A 16663-nucleotide genomic window follows, 5' to 3' on the forward strand; every position below is an offset into this window, starting at 1 on the left:
AGCACCTACGAATGCATCAGAGCAGCAGTCAATAAAGAAACCATGAGAGTGATCAGCAACTAGAAAGATAAAGAACTCCATGAGTATGCACTTGAATTATTAAAGAATTTGCTGCATTTTAGTCTGTCACAACCATATGCAAACCAGTCTTAACCTTTGCAATGTTCTTGCCATGAAAGTTGGAGGAGGAGCTCCACCACCATTTACCCCTGCCATACTCACCGCCCTATCTGCTCCAGTGGTCTCTGGCACAGGGACTGTGCAAAAGGTGTTCAAGGGTGTGGGGTAGTGCTGGTGATGGGAAACATAGTTACCAGGCTCTTATTTTTCTTCCCCAGAGAGACTGAAAGAAGCTTGACATAGGAACAGGCCAGAGACGAGAGGTACTGCTGACTGATGGCATCTTGCCCTTGTGCAAAGCAGTGGCTCCCAGCTGCCACTGCTTTATAACTGAGTGACAACCAGAAATCAGGACCTTTTGCCTCAAAAGAGAGCAGGGGTCTCCCCACCTGCTTCATGTCTTTTGACCTCAGACACGTCCTGTCTTAAGAAGCAGTTGCAGATGCAGCAGTGCATGAGGTGTAAGAGCTCGGTGAGAGCCTGTTCTAGAGGGATGGTGGTGCTGTGGCTGCATCTGGGGGCTGCAGGGGACCCAGCCATGCCTGGCTGGGGCACAGCCACCTCCTGCTGCTTTGCAAGCTGCTGGTGGCCAGCCTGACTCAGTACATCTGGCCTGCCTTTGTGCTTGGTTACTGTGGATGAGTTTATTTGTTGAATGCAGGTGAGTTTAAGCAACTTTGCAGGACGCACAGCAAACAAATTTTCTACTGTAAGGTTGACTGCTTTTAATGGCAGCTCAGGTCTACAAGTTGTGATCATCCTATTGGGGAAAAAAAGCAATGTTTTGTCACCTACAAGTTAATTGAACTGGCCAATGAAGGCATCAATTTATAATAATGATTAATAACAAAGCACTGTGGGCAATGGAGCTACAGACCAAAACTAATTTGTGGAAATTACTCAGCAAGTGATTATGACTAATGTGATTTGCCTTTGGGCAATTCATGAACCAAAAGTTAAATGTGTGGAATGAAACATTCATTATCCATTATTCACTCAGTATAGACAATGGCATTTTTACTGTAGCAGAGCCTATACACTCCAGGCAAGTTTAAGGGATTTATTATAGTAAGCATTATATGGATTTATTTTTTTTTAAAGAGGCAAATATCCATCCTAAGGAGCTCCAGATGCTAAGTTTAAAAAGTCTAAAGGGGCTACACCATCTGTAAATGTGTATGAGTTAGCCTTATAGTTCAAGTATTGGTGGCAGAGCAGTCCTGTTTGAGATCTGAAGGATTTCACATGGACTGAAGTCCTTGAGTATTCTTCCAGCTTCTGTGAGTTTTGTCACTGACACTGTGGCTAGACTGTCACTGCTGCCCACGTTAATTAGTGGGGGAATATTTTAAGATACTGTAAACACATTAAGACATACGGCCAATTCCAAGATCATCCTCCAAGGAAGTCTCAGTGCAGGTTTCTATGAATGCATATTGAAGAAAGTACTCCTTTTGTGCCTGATCCTCTTCCCAAAAGTGATGGACCTTGCAGCCTGCTGACTTTGACAGCACTGGATGCAGCATGGCAGAAGGCAAGGCTCTCCCCACTTCCTTCCTCACCTCCCTGATGTTTCTTTTTTTTTCCCCAAACCAGGTGAGGCAAACAACAGATAGTTGCTGTTGGATAGATAAATCCTTCTAGAAGGCAGCAAATCAATACTTTTCCCATGCTCTCCTACATTTTCTAAAATGTCATCTGGCATGGATTTTTCTTAAGCAAGTCTGTCAACAGTGGCACACTTCATATTATTATTAAGAAATACAGAACCTGTAGAAGTGGAGGAGGTATTTGTACACAGAAAGAAAGAAGCTAGAGCAGACTTCATATGACAAAATTTTCTCCAGGAAATATCCGTGGTAAGGACACTTATTAATAGGCAGATAAAGCAAAATGAGTGAAAAGATACATTAATCACTCTTGTAAATGCCTGTTTATTTTCTACATGATTGTTTTCACTTTGTCCAAGTCAGCAGGCTCTAAGGAGTAGGTAGCTTTGCATTTGATTTATTGTCTGCCTGACACTGAAACACACTGCTTGTCATAGTACGATCAGAGTACTTTTCAGTGGCTTCATGATTAAGTCCTTCAGGAGGATATGCTCATGTGAGCTGGACAGAGATGAGTTTTTCTTTTAATTATTTAGGTTATGAAAGACATGCTAGAGACAAACGCTAAGTGACTCTGCTTAGCTCTGCTTAAAGCTCTGCTTAAAATCTACTAATGTAGATTTTAAAGGCAGTGGGAAACAGCTGAGTAAGCACAGAATAGCACAAGTCTATAATCGAACTCCCCCCACAAAACACAGCAAGGAGGGAGCCTGAGGAAGGAGGGGTTGTCTCCTCTTTCCCTTACCAGACCAAAGAGCAATCCAACAGTAGCTGCAGCAGTGTGGTCATCACATGACACTCAGGGCATGCTGCTTCTGCTTTTTCACATGGTCAATAACACCCTTCTGTGAAGATCAGAAGTTAGGGATATATAACTCTGGGTAGTGTGGTCTTATGGTCACAGTGTCATCCTAGGATTTTGGAGGAATGGAGGTCCAGGTCCCAGCTCTATCACTGATTAACACTGTAGTCCTAAGTGATTTTCTGTATGTCATGACTCAGTGCTGATCAGGGGACAGATAGTTTGTTGTATGCAAAGAAATCCTGGAACAAGAATGTGGGGACTAACCTTGACATTAGTATAGAGTTTAACTTTTTTTGGTACCTTTTAAAAATACATTGCCTCTAATACACCAGCTTGCCAGGGTACAGAAATGTTTGTCTAAATTTAAACCAAGTGCAGGAATCCTTCTCAATGAGAATACTGAAAGTGGTGTAACTTTCATTTTCACTGGCTTCTCTTTTCTTTTATTCCTGTCAGTGGGGGAGAATACTATCACTCCATATCATAATTCAGGTTCAGTTAAATTTTTAAATTGCTTTAAATAAAATATTAAGATTCTTCAATAAACTAAATACTTGCAGTTATTCCCCAAATACTATCTCTTACAAAGAAAAAAGAGGAATTGTTGCTATTTGATCATTATTTAGGTACAAATCTGTTATGTCTTGAAGGACACAGAGCATGTCAGTAACATGATAGGTTGGTACTAATTTACTGCTGAAATCAAAATGCATTCAAAGGAGATGGGTTTTAAACTTGTTCTGGTTTCCAGACTCTAAAATATAAAAATCCAAGGCCCAGTACCCTGTAATTATAGCAATTCATATATCTGCCATGACTCCTCCTGTTCATCCCTCAGTTGTTAGTCAGGCAGACTGTGTTATGACTGTCAGTGCTTTGTTTGCAGCTTATTTTGCACTATTGGTGATTTTTGTATGTGTGTGTTTGCATTTCACTGTCTTCTATTTTCTTCTGAGCACATTATCAGCATCGTGCTTCAAGGCTCATGTTTAAAACATGGAAGGTAAGCCCACTTACTTAGTTCAGTTTCCAACTCTGGAAATCTGGGAATCGGGAGAAGGATAGGGGAGAGTCCTATGGAGATATGAGACACTGCACAACTCCACATACATGATTCTTCAGAGGCACTGATGACTTGCAGTCACTACTAACTTCTGCTGGTATTGTGAATACTTGGCACTTCTAACAAGTGCCATTTATCTATTACTTTATGAGGAGATAACTTCAGATTGTTTTTCTGGGGGTGAAAGGTAATAATAAGTTAATGTTAAACACATCCATTGCTTGTTAGGACCTCTGGTGTCTCTTTCTGACCCCCTGTAGATGAGAAGTGAAGCAGCTGCAGATGGGACAGCCCTAAGACTTGAAAAGCAGCCAAACCCAGCCTCTGTTCATGAGACTGGGTGTCAATACTTTCTTGTTTTGAATCTTCCCTTCAGCTCACTACTTCAATAAAATCAATCACTTTCTAATTAACTAGTCAGATTCCGATGCATGTTGCCAAAATGTTATTATCCTGTTCTCAGAGTTATAGCATGCAATTATTTATTCAAGTTTCTGCTGCTCCCACTTTGATGGAATTGGGTGACGGAATCGCTTTTTGGGAGCCTAAGGGAGCTCTGTAATGAGAAACAGTTGCAGGAAGGTGAGCAACCCTTTTGCTTTGCAGGGTTTGCAATATGAGGAGAAAGGAAAAAACATATGTGCTCCCTCTATATGTTCCAGCATCCACAGGGAAGAAATTAATGAAAAAAACAGCTTCCACATGTATTTCTTGGGTTTATAGATAGATTTTTTTTCCTAATTGTGAGTGAAATGATTATCCTTTTTGGGGTATTACTGTAACATTTGCAGTTGAGGGTCAGGCCCAAAGTCTCCCTGAGACATTAGGAAGCACTGCAGAAATAAATGTAAGACAATATTCTTTAAGAAACTTGGTCATTACAGTGCAAAGCTCAAATAAGACATAGGATTGAAACATACCCTCTGCTGAACATTGTGAGAAACAAAGGTGTGTTTTTGCAGTAAAATGTGAGATTTATCTTGTAACATGTGAATGTCTTGAGAGTAGCATTCACAAAAGTTAGCATCCTGAGTGGGGAACTAAGTGAACACAGCACTAAGAAATGTAGAGGTGATGGAGAGCACTTCAACCTACCTGCTTAAAGCTGGTGAGGCATCACGCCATGCCTGCTGGAGCACTCTCAGCAGTGAGCCTTCTCCTGGGGTGGGTGACCTAAGGTAGTTCTGCTCACTTTCTTAAAGAACAGTAGCAAGAAAGCTTCATCATAACCAACAGATGGAATGCTTCTCAGCAAAGATGTTAAAGCTCTGCTATCTTCGTTTTGTTTGATTTGGTATGCAGACTGAGATTTGATTTGCTTGTATCCTAGATGTTAACTACTGGAGTATAAAATTACATGCACCTTCATTCTTTGCCTCAGTGAGAACACAATCATTTACACGAGGCTTCAGAAAGAGAGACCGAGAGATTCATTGCAGACTGCTGAATAGTTTGCTGGAAGTTGAAGGCAGTGAGCAGCACAGAGGTTTGTGCGTGCTCCCAGCACTTTGGTACTGCTGGTGTGACACAAAACTGTACATCCCAGGACTGCCAAACTTACCTAAGTGTTCCATTGGTTGTGTTCATGCAGCTCTTGTCAGCCAGACACAAACATAGGCTTGAGTTCACTGTGCCAAATTACTCAGCTTGTTGTGTCTGTGCTGCCTGTGAAGCTGCACAAACTTCTTTACCTTCACAAGTACAGGAAAAAGTCAACCATTGCCCTTAAGGCAGAGCATGAGCCAACACAGGTGAATAGCAGAGCCTGGGACTTGTGTTCAGCACCTGGAACAAACTCAGCATAGTGATCAGATTGCTACTTCCCTGGCTCTGCTTTGGTTAGTCTGCATTTTGAAGACCATTAACGAGGTTTGTGCCTCCCCTGGTGCCTAAGCTCAGTGCCTGTGCATGAAGCAATCCTTGCTGTGCTATTGCAGGGGTCTGGTGCTGTGCTTGCGGGTGGTCTCCTTTCTCCTCTGATAATGGGCCAGACTGCTGTGGAAAGAGTGCCTGTGCCTCTGGTAGCTGTGTCAGCAAAGCAGAGCACTGCAGAGCATTCCTGTGCTGTGCTACTACCATGGCATCAGGTAGGATCTTGCTCCATTAAGTTTCATTTATATCTGCTGGAAAATGCTATGGAAAAAAGTGTTTGGCTTGCCAGTGAGTCTTATGGACACTCTCATTTGTCTCTTGAGATTCTCAGACTAAAGCCACCTACTTTTACCTTTTCCTGTGTGTGCTCATATCTTGAATTAACTCAGTGTTTTAAGTAAAATAATCAGCTGGATAATGAAGCGTGCAATTGTGTATGCTGGCAAGAAGTGAGAGAGCAAAAGGAGCAAATTTGCAAGCGTGGCACCTTTATTATTTTAAGGCAGTAAATGTTTCCTGTTAAAATTGCCAGGCCTGATGAATCTAATTCCTATGCCATTTTATTGGGAAATTAGGAATTTAATGGGCAAAGGCTGTTTTCCAGAGTATTAAACAGCTTGGAGTAAAATGACAAATGAAAGACATTTAACTCACTTCAGTTTTCAACAAAGTTCGGAAAAAGAAGAATGAAAATAATCAAACTCACCTTAAGCCTGTTAAATGCAGCCTTCAGGATCTGCGTTTCCCTCTCATTCTCAGGAACAACTCGTATGACTTTATCACTGCCAATAACAGAACATTGAATTGGCACTTTAAGGGTCCACACAGCAGCACAATGTAGCAGTAAATAGGTTGAGATAGCTACCATGCTTGTGCTCTATCTCAGCAGCAGCAAAATGCAGCTGAACTGGAGCTATGCTTCTAAACCTCCCTGGATTATGGACTTCCACAGAAGTGATTTGCCCTTTACAGAGAAAAGTGTTGGCTCTCCCCTCCATTTCTGCGTAATTACTTTTATTCATTGCTTCTAACAACTGTTCAAGCAATCTTCAGTACAGAAAGTCTGCCTCGAATCAAAACAATATTCTTCTTTCAGAAATATAAAATATGTTTTTGAGGGCAAGATTGGCCCTCAAACCTACAAAACCTACTTTTGTAAGTTTGAAAGGCTCTGAAGGTGGTGGTGGTCTCATGCTTTAAAGAGAGAGGGCTTGACTTTAGAAGACAGGAGGCATTCATATCAAGGACATACCCTTTGCTTTAACCATTAAAGCTTGCACAAATTTTTATCATATAAGTAGCTACTCATACATGCTTAGAAAGTTCCAGATAATAGCAGCTCATTTTATGCACTTTCTTTAGCAGATCTCAATGAACATAAATTTGCAAACAGGAAAAAAGAAACTGAATAGCTCCATTCAATGACCACCATCCATCTCGTGGAACTTGGGGAGGCTGCAGACTGCAGAAAATACAAGGTATGATCTTGTAACTAAAAGAGCCATACACAAAATATGGCCAATACTAATTCTGGCATTTTCCTACCTTTTAAGACTTTGACTTCAGACTTCTGACATTCAGTACTTCTCTTCCAAGAGCCAATGGAAGTCATGTGCATCTTTATTTATACATTTCTGTCCCCTAGCCAGAATTCCCTCAACTTTTCTTTTCTTTTTTTTTTTTTTTTAACTCCAATTTCCTCATTGTTTGGGAATTTTATGCTGTAGAATTTCCCTTGATATTGAGAAGAAGCTTGTCCCTAAAATATACTGTGAACTCTTACCTTCCTGATACTTCTGAGTCTGCTCAGAAGATACTTGCCTAACTAGAAGCAACACTGGTGAGTGTGCCTTCACCTGCCTCCCTGTCTTAGGAAGGCTCCCAGTCTGCCTCCATTTCTCAGGAAGCAGGCACCAGATCTCTCCTTCGGTACACTGTGGCTGAAGACCTTGTAGGACCCCTCCTTGTTGCAAGAATTCTTAAGTCATTCACAGGTAAACATCAAATATTGTCAATAAGTGGTTCAGAAGAACACACTGGTTCTTGGCTTCATTATTACTAAACACTGAATTCTGGAATGGCTTACTCTGGCCCTTTCTGGTAGTCCTTTTTCCAATCACCTTTATTCTTTTGTCTTTTCTTTCCAATCACCATTTGCTCCAATTCGTTAGATCCTTCTTTCTGTCTGAGCTCTTCAGTTTTGGTTCTCAAACCTGCTGAGTTTTCCATGCAGATGAGTCGCAAGCCCTGAAACTCTTAAGTCTTGCAAAGACTTCATAGGCTTAAAGGTTTTTGTCTAGTTGGACTCTAGGATGTCTCTGCAATAATACCAATGTGTCCAGAGAAGTGGACCTTGGTCCACTCTTCTTGGGTGCTGCTGACCTTACCTGGCAAATTCAATGCCTAAAAAGGAAGATTTCTGGAAGGACCCTTGTTATAATTTGGCAGCTCTAACATTTTTGGGGAAATTACTATGTTTCTGAGACAAGTTGAACCTTCTTTACAGGAACTTACTCAGAAAGTAGTAGGTCCCTTAGAGCAGACAACTACTGTATCTTTTCAAGAAAAATAGATGCTCTTAATTTATAATGCATACAACAGTAATATTTTTCCCATTACTCATTTCTCTCCAGGTATTAAATTAGTGTTAAGAAGAAAATTAGTAAAAAGAAGCAATGATTGCCCAGGATATGTGACGGTGAAGTAACTCGTAACGATTCATTGGAATTTTCTGGAAGGGTTGGGATAACCAACGTATACAGAACAGATTTTAATGAAATAAGTAACCAAACATGTGTTACGCATCGGCAATGGAATTTGGAAGAAACGGATATCACTTAGGTATGGTCCTGAATTAATACATGTCACTCTAAACTGTCTTGGATTAGCTCAGCAAATCTGTCATTTCTCGTGTGATGAAAGACCTGGCTTAAAGGGGAAAATATTGGTGCTGTGACAGATTGATCACTTGACACATCATTGGGAAGTGCCTCAGGCTCTGGCTGGGCCTGAACCTAAAGAGCACAAAGAAAACAGTTTATCATACCTGATACTGTCAGTATTTTATGAAAAGATGGTTAAGCCACTGTGATGAGGCAGTTTCATTGTTTATTTATGTAAGCTACAGGAAGACACCAGACTCTTGAAGGCTATCTGCTAATAAATAATAATAAAAAATAAATAAACTCTGTAGGTTAACCAGCTGGTGGGTAATCATTCAAGGTTCAAAAAAGCACAAATATCAGATCCTGCTTTACTCCTGACATCCACCAATCAAAGAGCATGTTCCTAAAGTTATTTTTTTACAGCTTTACCGCTTTTCTAGCTACATTTCAAGATAAAAAATAATCAAATGATTACCTTAAGCTCTATGTTATACCCAGTGAATTTAAGGTAGAGATCTAACAGCCTACCCAGTTTTTAAGTCAGCAACAAAATCTACCAGGTCAGTCCCAGTATCTGGACTAATGTGACCAACAAAGGACAGCTGCACCACAAACATTCAGAACCATCCCTGGTGAGGTCTTCTACCTTCACTCATGTCTAGTGGTTGAGTAGAAAGGAGAAAGTGATCATGTACACATTTAGGAAAGGTTGTCTCATATCATCTTGCCTGCAGACCCATGTCAACACTCTGCTGTTTCATGCAGGAAAAGTTATTTTTTAATCATGCTGTCTCTAAATTTTTTTTTTTAAAGTCTTTTTTTAAAATTTCTAAACAAATAGCAAGATGGGATATATTTAGCAGAAATTAATATAGAACTTTACATTATCCAGGACAAACTTTTACTTCATCACTAGCAACTAGACTAATGGCATTTAAAGCAAGGATTTAGTGAGATGGTTTGAATTTTCTATAAACACAATTGAAAGCATTCACAAGCAGAAATATGTAAGCTTTATGAATCAATCTGACCAGATGAGACTGGTAAGCAAAGAGTAGAAGCCAGATAGCTGGTGTACCCAGAGACAGCCCTGTGTCTGAGCAAAATAGGTGGCCAGCTGTTGGCTAGCATTGACATGCAATAGCTTTTTTTTTTTCTTTTTTTTTTTTTTTTTTCCCCCTTTGTTACCCTACTTATATTTTTAAGAACAGCATGAAAAATGACGCATCTCTTTTTGAACCACAGAATATGCTACATGAGTCTGGGGCAGGTGATATTTTCTACCACTGCTGGAGACTAAGCATTATTGGTTTATTTCTTTGGCTGTTTTCATTTACTTCATAGTTTTGCTTATCTATGAACAGAGCAGATGGATTCAATGAAACCATTTCAGAGCACATACACAACTATACTGATGGAATTAGTCATTCTCTCACATGAAGCTTTCCTGATAAAGTCACATGACATAAATTGTGTTTATGTAAATTCTTCATTTCCATCACAAAAATCCTTCTTATTGTTTTATTTTCCTGACTAATGTGAACCTTAATGAGCTCTCTCATTTCCCATGGAATTCAATAAAAGTATGTTTACAAAGGCTTTACAAATATTTTAAACACAGTTTGAGGAATGACATGTTATAAATCAAATACCTATAGAAAAAAAATAAAAGAAAATAAATCCCTACTTACAAGCATCTCTTTCCTCTACTGCTAGTGATAGAAAAAAGATTATAGTTCTTGAGAACATATTGTTGTAGCTGCTGCACTTAATTGATTCATTGGGTCTTGGGAGTAGAAACAGACAGAAAAGTGTATGTGAGAAGCTACACAATGAAAGCCTCTAGTCAACTCCCAATATGCAATCAACTATCATGTGTGATCAATGATAATTGCATCATCTCTTTTTTTCTGCTAAATTCTTCTGCTAGTCAAAATTTTACAAAATATTCAAACTTTTATTTTAGTTAATGGGATAGAGACTTTCAACCATGGATTCAGTACTGTTACAAAACCCACTTTAATAAGGTTGGGGTCCTTCCTGGGACCTGATAGGAATATCTGGAAAGAGAACTTAATGAATCTTCCCAAACCCTCCTGGATAGTTTTCTTTATTGGCACAGATGCTGATCCAAACAGAAGAGAGCACCATTTATATTTTCTATATAGCATTATGTTTAGTTTCTGCCTTTTAGATATTAAGGTAGGAAAACTGACATTTTTCCTGGTATAAAGAAGAGCTAGCTTATCTACAATTTTGAATGAAAATGATTTTGCTTGGGTAATGTAGGCAGAAATGCCAAGGAGGCAAAATATTGTATTGCATGATATTTATCAGTATAGAACAGATGATTTCTCTGAAAATTGAATTTTTATGCAGGTTTCCTGCTTACTCTCAGGCATGTCCATTTGAGTTTGATAGATCTATTTATTTATTTATTTATTTATGGGGGAGGGGTACAAAAAGGGTTTCTTACTTTACAAACCAAGTAAGTAACCCAACTTTACTTTGCAACTCCAGAGGTGGCCTCAGAATGGCCAAGAGCCACTCCCTTTAACCTGAGCAATGCTCTTGCTAACTAGCCCAGGCCATCATAAGCCTTGATCACTGCACAGGTGCACTGCTGATTTGTCCACCAGCACCCCCAAATTATTCCCTACAAACCTGCTTTCTAATCAGCCCCCAGCCTGCACTGTTGTGTGGGGTTATTACTCCCAGAAGTTAGACTTTGTAGAACTTCAAGAGATTTGGTGCTATCTGACGTGGTTTGATGTAATTTCCTGCAAAGCTTTGTCCACTGTTACTTGGGGAAGGTGTTCACAACACAGTGCAGGATACAGTGATGGCCTGGGAAAAAAAATAGTTTTTTGACTGTCTTTGTGTGTTTGGGTTAAACACAACTGTACCACGTTTGTAATATGGCACCACGTTTGTCACGATCTCTTTGGGTGACAGGCTGGCAGACATTACAAATTTCCAAAGACCTCTGTGATGTGTCAATCTGCAACTTTCCCACTGCAATAGCAAGCTATTATGGCAACATTTTATCATAACCAAGTTCAAATGCACAAAAAACACACACACAAAAAACCCACAGAGCTTGATTCAAATGTTTCACCTCTAAATGTAAATTATGCTGATATGCATTCCCAATGAAATATCTGCTCAAATAATAAATACTGCTGAGATTACTACCTAAGTGCCTGTAAGCACCTTTCAGATAACCTTTCCCTCAGCAGGCAGAAAAATGGCACGAGGGAACAGATTTTCAAACTTCTGAAATTCTCACTCTCTTGACCACTGAGGAGGGATCTCTGCATACCAAAATGGGAGACCTAAATCATATGAAATCCACGCAGATTGGATTTTCTAATCACTGTTGATTCTGTAAACTATTTTAAGAACAAATGATGCATTTGGAGTTCGCAAAACTGTTCTGTAGCATTATGGTTATGAATAAAAAAACTACCTAAGATTTAGACTGGTAATTATTACTGAAATGAATGAGACTGCAGTGTGCGAACTGTTCAGATGGATTCACTGAGGAGGATAACACCAAGCTCAGAACCCAACCACATGGACAAAATAACTGTACAGTTCTGCCAGCTGCAGCCAGGGCTTTTATGTTTTTAATTTCACTCCAAACAATTCTAACGTGTATATTCCCTGATGGGCTTGCAACACAAAATGGACAACAACAAAGCTCAGTAAAGGCAACAATAGGGAAAAAATGCCAAGGACTCAAACTACAGAGACAGTAAGGCTTGTCACAAAAATTACCAACACAGTTTTCTTCATTTGAATGTGCAGATTCATAAAAATCTAAACCTTATATTTTGAGAGAGATGGAAAAAAAGTGTGATGCTATACAGGGCTCCTATTGAAATAGTTAACTCTTCCACAGAAAGATTTTTCTTTCTATATGGCTTTCAGCAGTTTCAGAAACCTGAGAAATAGGTCAGCCTTCCTTGGTCCTAGATCTGTAATGAACAATGCATATATTTGCTTCCTACCTTGAAAAACAATTTAATTACTTTATTAACAAAGTTAAAATTAAGTCTTAGGTGTAAGACTTAAATGTAAGAATTAAAATGAGAATACCGTCTATTCTTGAGAAATATTTGCAGTGTTGTGATATTTAAAATTCCACCCTACCAAAATCCAACTCTTTCCTGGGCACAAGTTACTTGATTTTTCAACTTTTCCAGATACACAGTCCTTTAGATGGACTGTGTGAATGATAACAGTGTCTCTTTGTACCAACACACAAAAGCTAGAAAGATCCATAAAGAAGGGGAGTTTGAACCAGGGGAGTTTGAACTCTGAAAACAACTCTCACTTCTAATCAGCTCCATTAAGAGAATGTGTTAAGCAGTCCCAACAGTTTTTTTCCTAGTCTTTGCATTAAACACATCACTCTCTCCCCTCAGCTGACAGCACGCTGCCCTGTGGAGCTGTCAGGGAAGGTTTCCCGCAGCTCTTCCTGGAGCCTTCTGGTCTCCTTTCAGACTGTGCATTTCCAGGTGGAGTGGCATCTGGAGAGCAACATGACATTTTGCCCTCCTGTCATCTTATTAATAGATGCTACAGTAGACAGATTCTTATTCTAGTTTAAATACCAGTGTAAGACTAAGCTCCTGGGCCAATGCAGCCAGCCCTTGGCTATTGCAGACATCCAGGCTGGTTTGACCAAGTGCTGCTGTAGAAGCACAGCGCTCTTCTGCTTCTCCTACAGGGAACACATTGGACAAACTCTCTTTGATGGTTAGAAACCCACTAATTTCCATCCAGTTAAACTGGCCAGTTTATACTATTTAATTCCAGTACTAAAGCTTTATTCAGATTAAACTTTTTTTTTTTTTTTTTTTTTTTTTTTTTTTTTTTCCCCCTCCTACTATTTGTTTCTCATGCATTTGAAGACAGCAAACATTTTTCTTTTGAGATTTTGTTTTGCTGGACTAGCTAGAGTGGTGTCTTCCAGGCAAGGGCCCCACATGTCTTTAAATACCCTAGTAGCTCTGTATTGGTTTTATGTAGCAACGTTTTGGTAGCTGGGAGCTACAGGGGTGGCTGCCCCATGTTAGATAAGGGCCAGGTTCAGCTGGCTCCAGGTTCAACTGGATCCAGTGCTGGCCAGAGCTCAGCCAATAAGTGATGTTGTTTGTGCCTCTGTGAGAGCAGATTTAAGAAAAGAAATGAAAAAATAATCTGTTGTGCAACAGCAGCTGGGAGAAAGGAGTGAGAAGCAGCCCTGCAGACCCCCAGGTGAGTGCAGCAGGAGGGCAGGAGGTGCTCCAGGCAGGCAGCAGCAGTTCCTCTGCTGCCTGTGGAGAGGCCCCTGGTGGAGCAGGCTGTCCCCCCGCAGCCCATGGATCCCACATGGAGCAGATCTCCACGGTGCAGCCCGTGGAGGAGCCCCCAGGGGAGCAGGCCCCAGGCCGGAGCTGCAGCCCGTGCAGGGGAGCCCACGCAGGAGCAGGGGGTCTGGGGGGAGCTGCTGTACACCCGTGGGGGACCCGTGCTGGAGCAGTTTGCTCCTGGGGGGATGGACCCCGTGGTACGGAGCCGTGTGGGTGCAGTGCTTGAAGAGTTGCTGACTGTGGGCAGCCCCCACAGGCTCAGTTGGGGAAGGATGGCATCCCGTGGGAGGGACCCCACGTGGAGCAGGGGCAGAGAGTGACTGTGAGGGAGCAGTGGAGACCAAGCATCAGGGACTGACCGCAGCCACCATTCCCAGTTCCCCTGTGCCATTCGGGGGGAGGAGGTGAAATAGGAATAAATAACTTGAGAAGATAATTTGGGTGTAAAAAAAAAACAAAAAAACCTCTTTCTGTATTTTTGTGGATAGTGATAACTCAAGGCACAGAGAATGAAGAATAAAAGCATTATGAAATTCCTGTTGGTGAATGGGACAAAACCTGGAAGCATTTGTTTATTCCTGATTGACAATCTTTTGAGTTCAATTTCAGACCTTGATCCTGCAAGCTCCCATAAGTGTAAAGGCTTTCAGAGTTAGGAGGAGGAGGTCTGTATGTACTCATCACAGTACTTGGCACAGAAACACAGGTAGCTGATAAGAGTGTGAGTTTGTAAGTGTATAAAAAAGAGATCAGAAGAATTGTCTCATACATATTTTAAAGAGTAAATGTCAAGATGGTGAGCTTAGTTTAAATTTAAGACTTATCATTAGTGTTTTCTATGTATTTATTCATTTATGCAAGTTGCAGCAAGATGGATGAAAATATTTATGGAGTGAAAAAAATGTTATGGAGTGAAATACTGTTGCATTGAGATGTCTGCAGCATATTAAGTTTTCCCAAACTACTCTATCATGCCTCACTGCCTAATTTTCTTCCATAGAGTGACTTTGTTTTTTAATTCATGCAAAGCACACATTTAATGTCACTGTACAGATAAAGTGCAAACAGGACATGCATCTCCACAAATTTTCAGGAAGACATGATCCATAAATTTCAAAGCCGGGGAACATAGCAAGTTTACAGATGAAAAGCCTGGGTCTACTTCTCTTTTTGCTTCTGTTACTGCAGTAGGCTGGTGTAATTCTTTTGATTTCAAGGCAGTTACCTCTTCATTCGTGCTGGGCTAAACAAAAAAAAAGGAGCAAACCCTTTTTTCCAGGACAGGACAATCAGTTATTCCTCTGTTTCAGAAAAGGGTAATAGAGACTTGGATGCTGAATTGTTCATTAACTCAGTACGTTATTGTGAATAAGAAATTATAAATCTTTGAGAACTATGCCCAAGAGCAATTACATATGATGTTAATCACTAAATCCTAAAACAGCACATGACTAAGAGTCTCACAGGGAGCCCTGTTACCATCTCCACAGGGACATGAGTCCTACTGTTGGAGGGAGGTGATGAGGCTGAGCTGAGATGGCAAAACTCTGTGCCCAAGTGGAGCATCTATGTCAAAGGGGAAGGGGAGAGTCCCTCAGAATGGGCAGTTTGCACACCCAAATTGGGATGAATCAGTGAAGGGGTTCAAAGCATGCATTACCAATGGGAGCCTGTATGTGCACCAAAACGATCTAGATTGTTGGGCAACACAAATCTCACCAAATTCACTTTTCTTTTAGTGTCATCAGTAGTATAAAATATTTTGGACATACTTGGAAACTTGTTTTGATGTTTAATTATGTAATGGGATTCCTTTAAATAAAATTCAAAAAATATATTTTAAAAGTAAATATGAAAATAAAAAAGTTCAATTACATGTTCAATGAACATGAAAACCAAATGTGTGAGGTGGGAGGTGAAAGAAGTAATTATGAAAAATTTTGGTTCTACTCAACCATGTCACAAAAATTTAGAGCTTTAAAGAATTATGCACTGAAAAGTGTGGCTCCAATTCTGCAACTATGTGTACTTCAGTGTATTTACTGAACCATCTTTCCGTTGACTGAATTCATTCCAATTACCATTTGTGGTAGCAAATCTAGTATGCCTGTGTCTGCAGTAGAAAGTTATTTTACTAGTTATAACAGATTTTTAACGTTCAGATTTTCATAATTTTCAGATAAAGCTCAGATATTATTATTATTATTTTTGTTACTGGTGGAGTACAAAACCACATTTTTGAGTTAGATATAGCACTCCAAAGAGAAACCTCCTGACTCATGGCATTTCCTTTCTTGTGGATGGACCACTTTTGTATGGTGGTGTATTTACAGGCAATGTTCAGAAACCCTCCATGGTGGGACATTCTTAGCAAACAAACCAGAAAATGCTTATCCAGCTGCTGCACACAGATTTATGGATGTGTATAGTCTTTTTCATAACAGATATATTTAAGCTAGTTTCAGGCCCTGTAACTTACTTACTAAGCTTTTTTATTTGTTTGGAAACACAGTTTTTAAACTCTTCTATACTTTATCCCATTTGTTGCTCATACCATAGGAGTTAGATGAAAAGCTGCACAAAGGGAGACACTGGCCCCTTTGCAGAGATGATGCTGCCACCCCAGCAGGAAGCTGCTCTCCTCACCCACCGCTCACGTGCCTGCAGGTGGTCAGATGGCTGCTTACAGCACTTGTATCGATATTTTGTAAAAGACACCAATAAGGTAGATAAGAATAAAGATCAAAAATATATATTATTTCAGTGGGACCAGGATCCCTAGAAAATGAAAGGAGAACCCAGAGAGTTCTGCTCATGATGTGACTGCAGCTTCTTCTTTAAGAAACATTTCTTTAAGAAGTATTTAGTATTTTCTTATTAAAGGCCTTGTGTAGGCATAGAAGACAGTCTTAAGTCCTAACGGCTTTGTAATACATGCATCACAGATC

The 16663-nt window shown here is 40.1% G+C and overlaps 1 protein-coding gene across 1 annotated transcript in view; it reads right to left on the bottom strand.

Moving 5' to 3' along the window:
- CPA6 (carboxypeptidase A6) overlaps positions 1-16663 on the bottom strand; it is a gene marked incomplete at both ends in the record, with an annotated part of 81409 nt that overhangs the window by 39900 nt on the left and 24846 nt on the right. The window contains one exon of the mRNA XM_082755391.1: positions 6177-6252. Coding sequence (XP_082611517.1) covers positions 6177-6252 — 76 coding nt within the window. The remainder of the gene's footprint in view (positions 1-6176; positions 6253-16663) is intronic.

This window comes from Aythya marila (genome assembly GCF_965140915.1).
Source record: "Aythya marila genome assembly, chromosome: 2".
NCBI lineage: Eukaryota > Metazoa > Chordata > Aves > Anseriformes > Anatidae > Aythya > Aythya marila.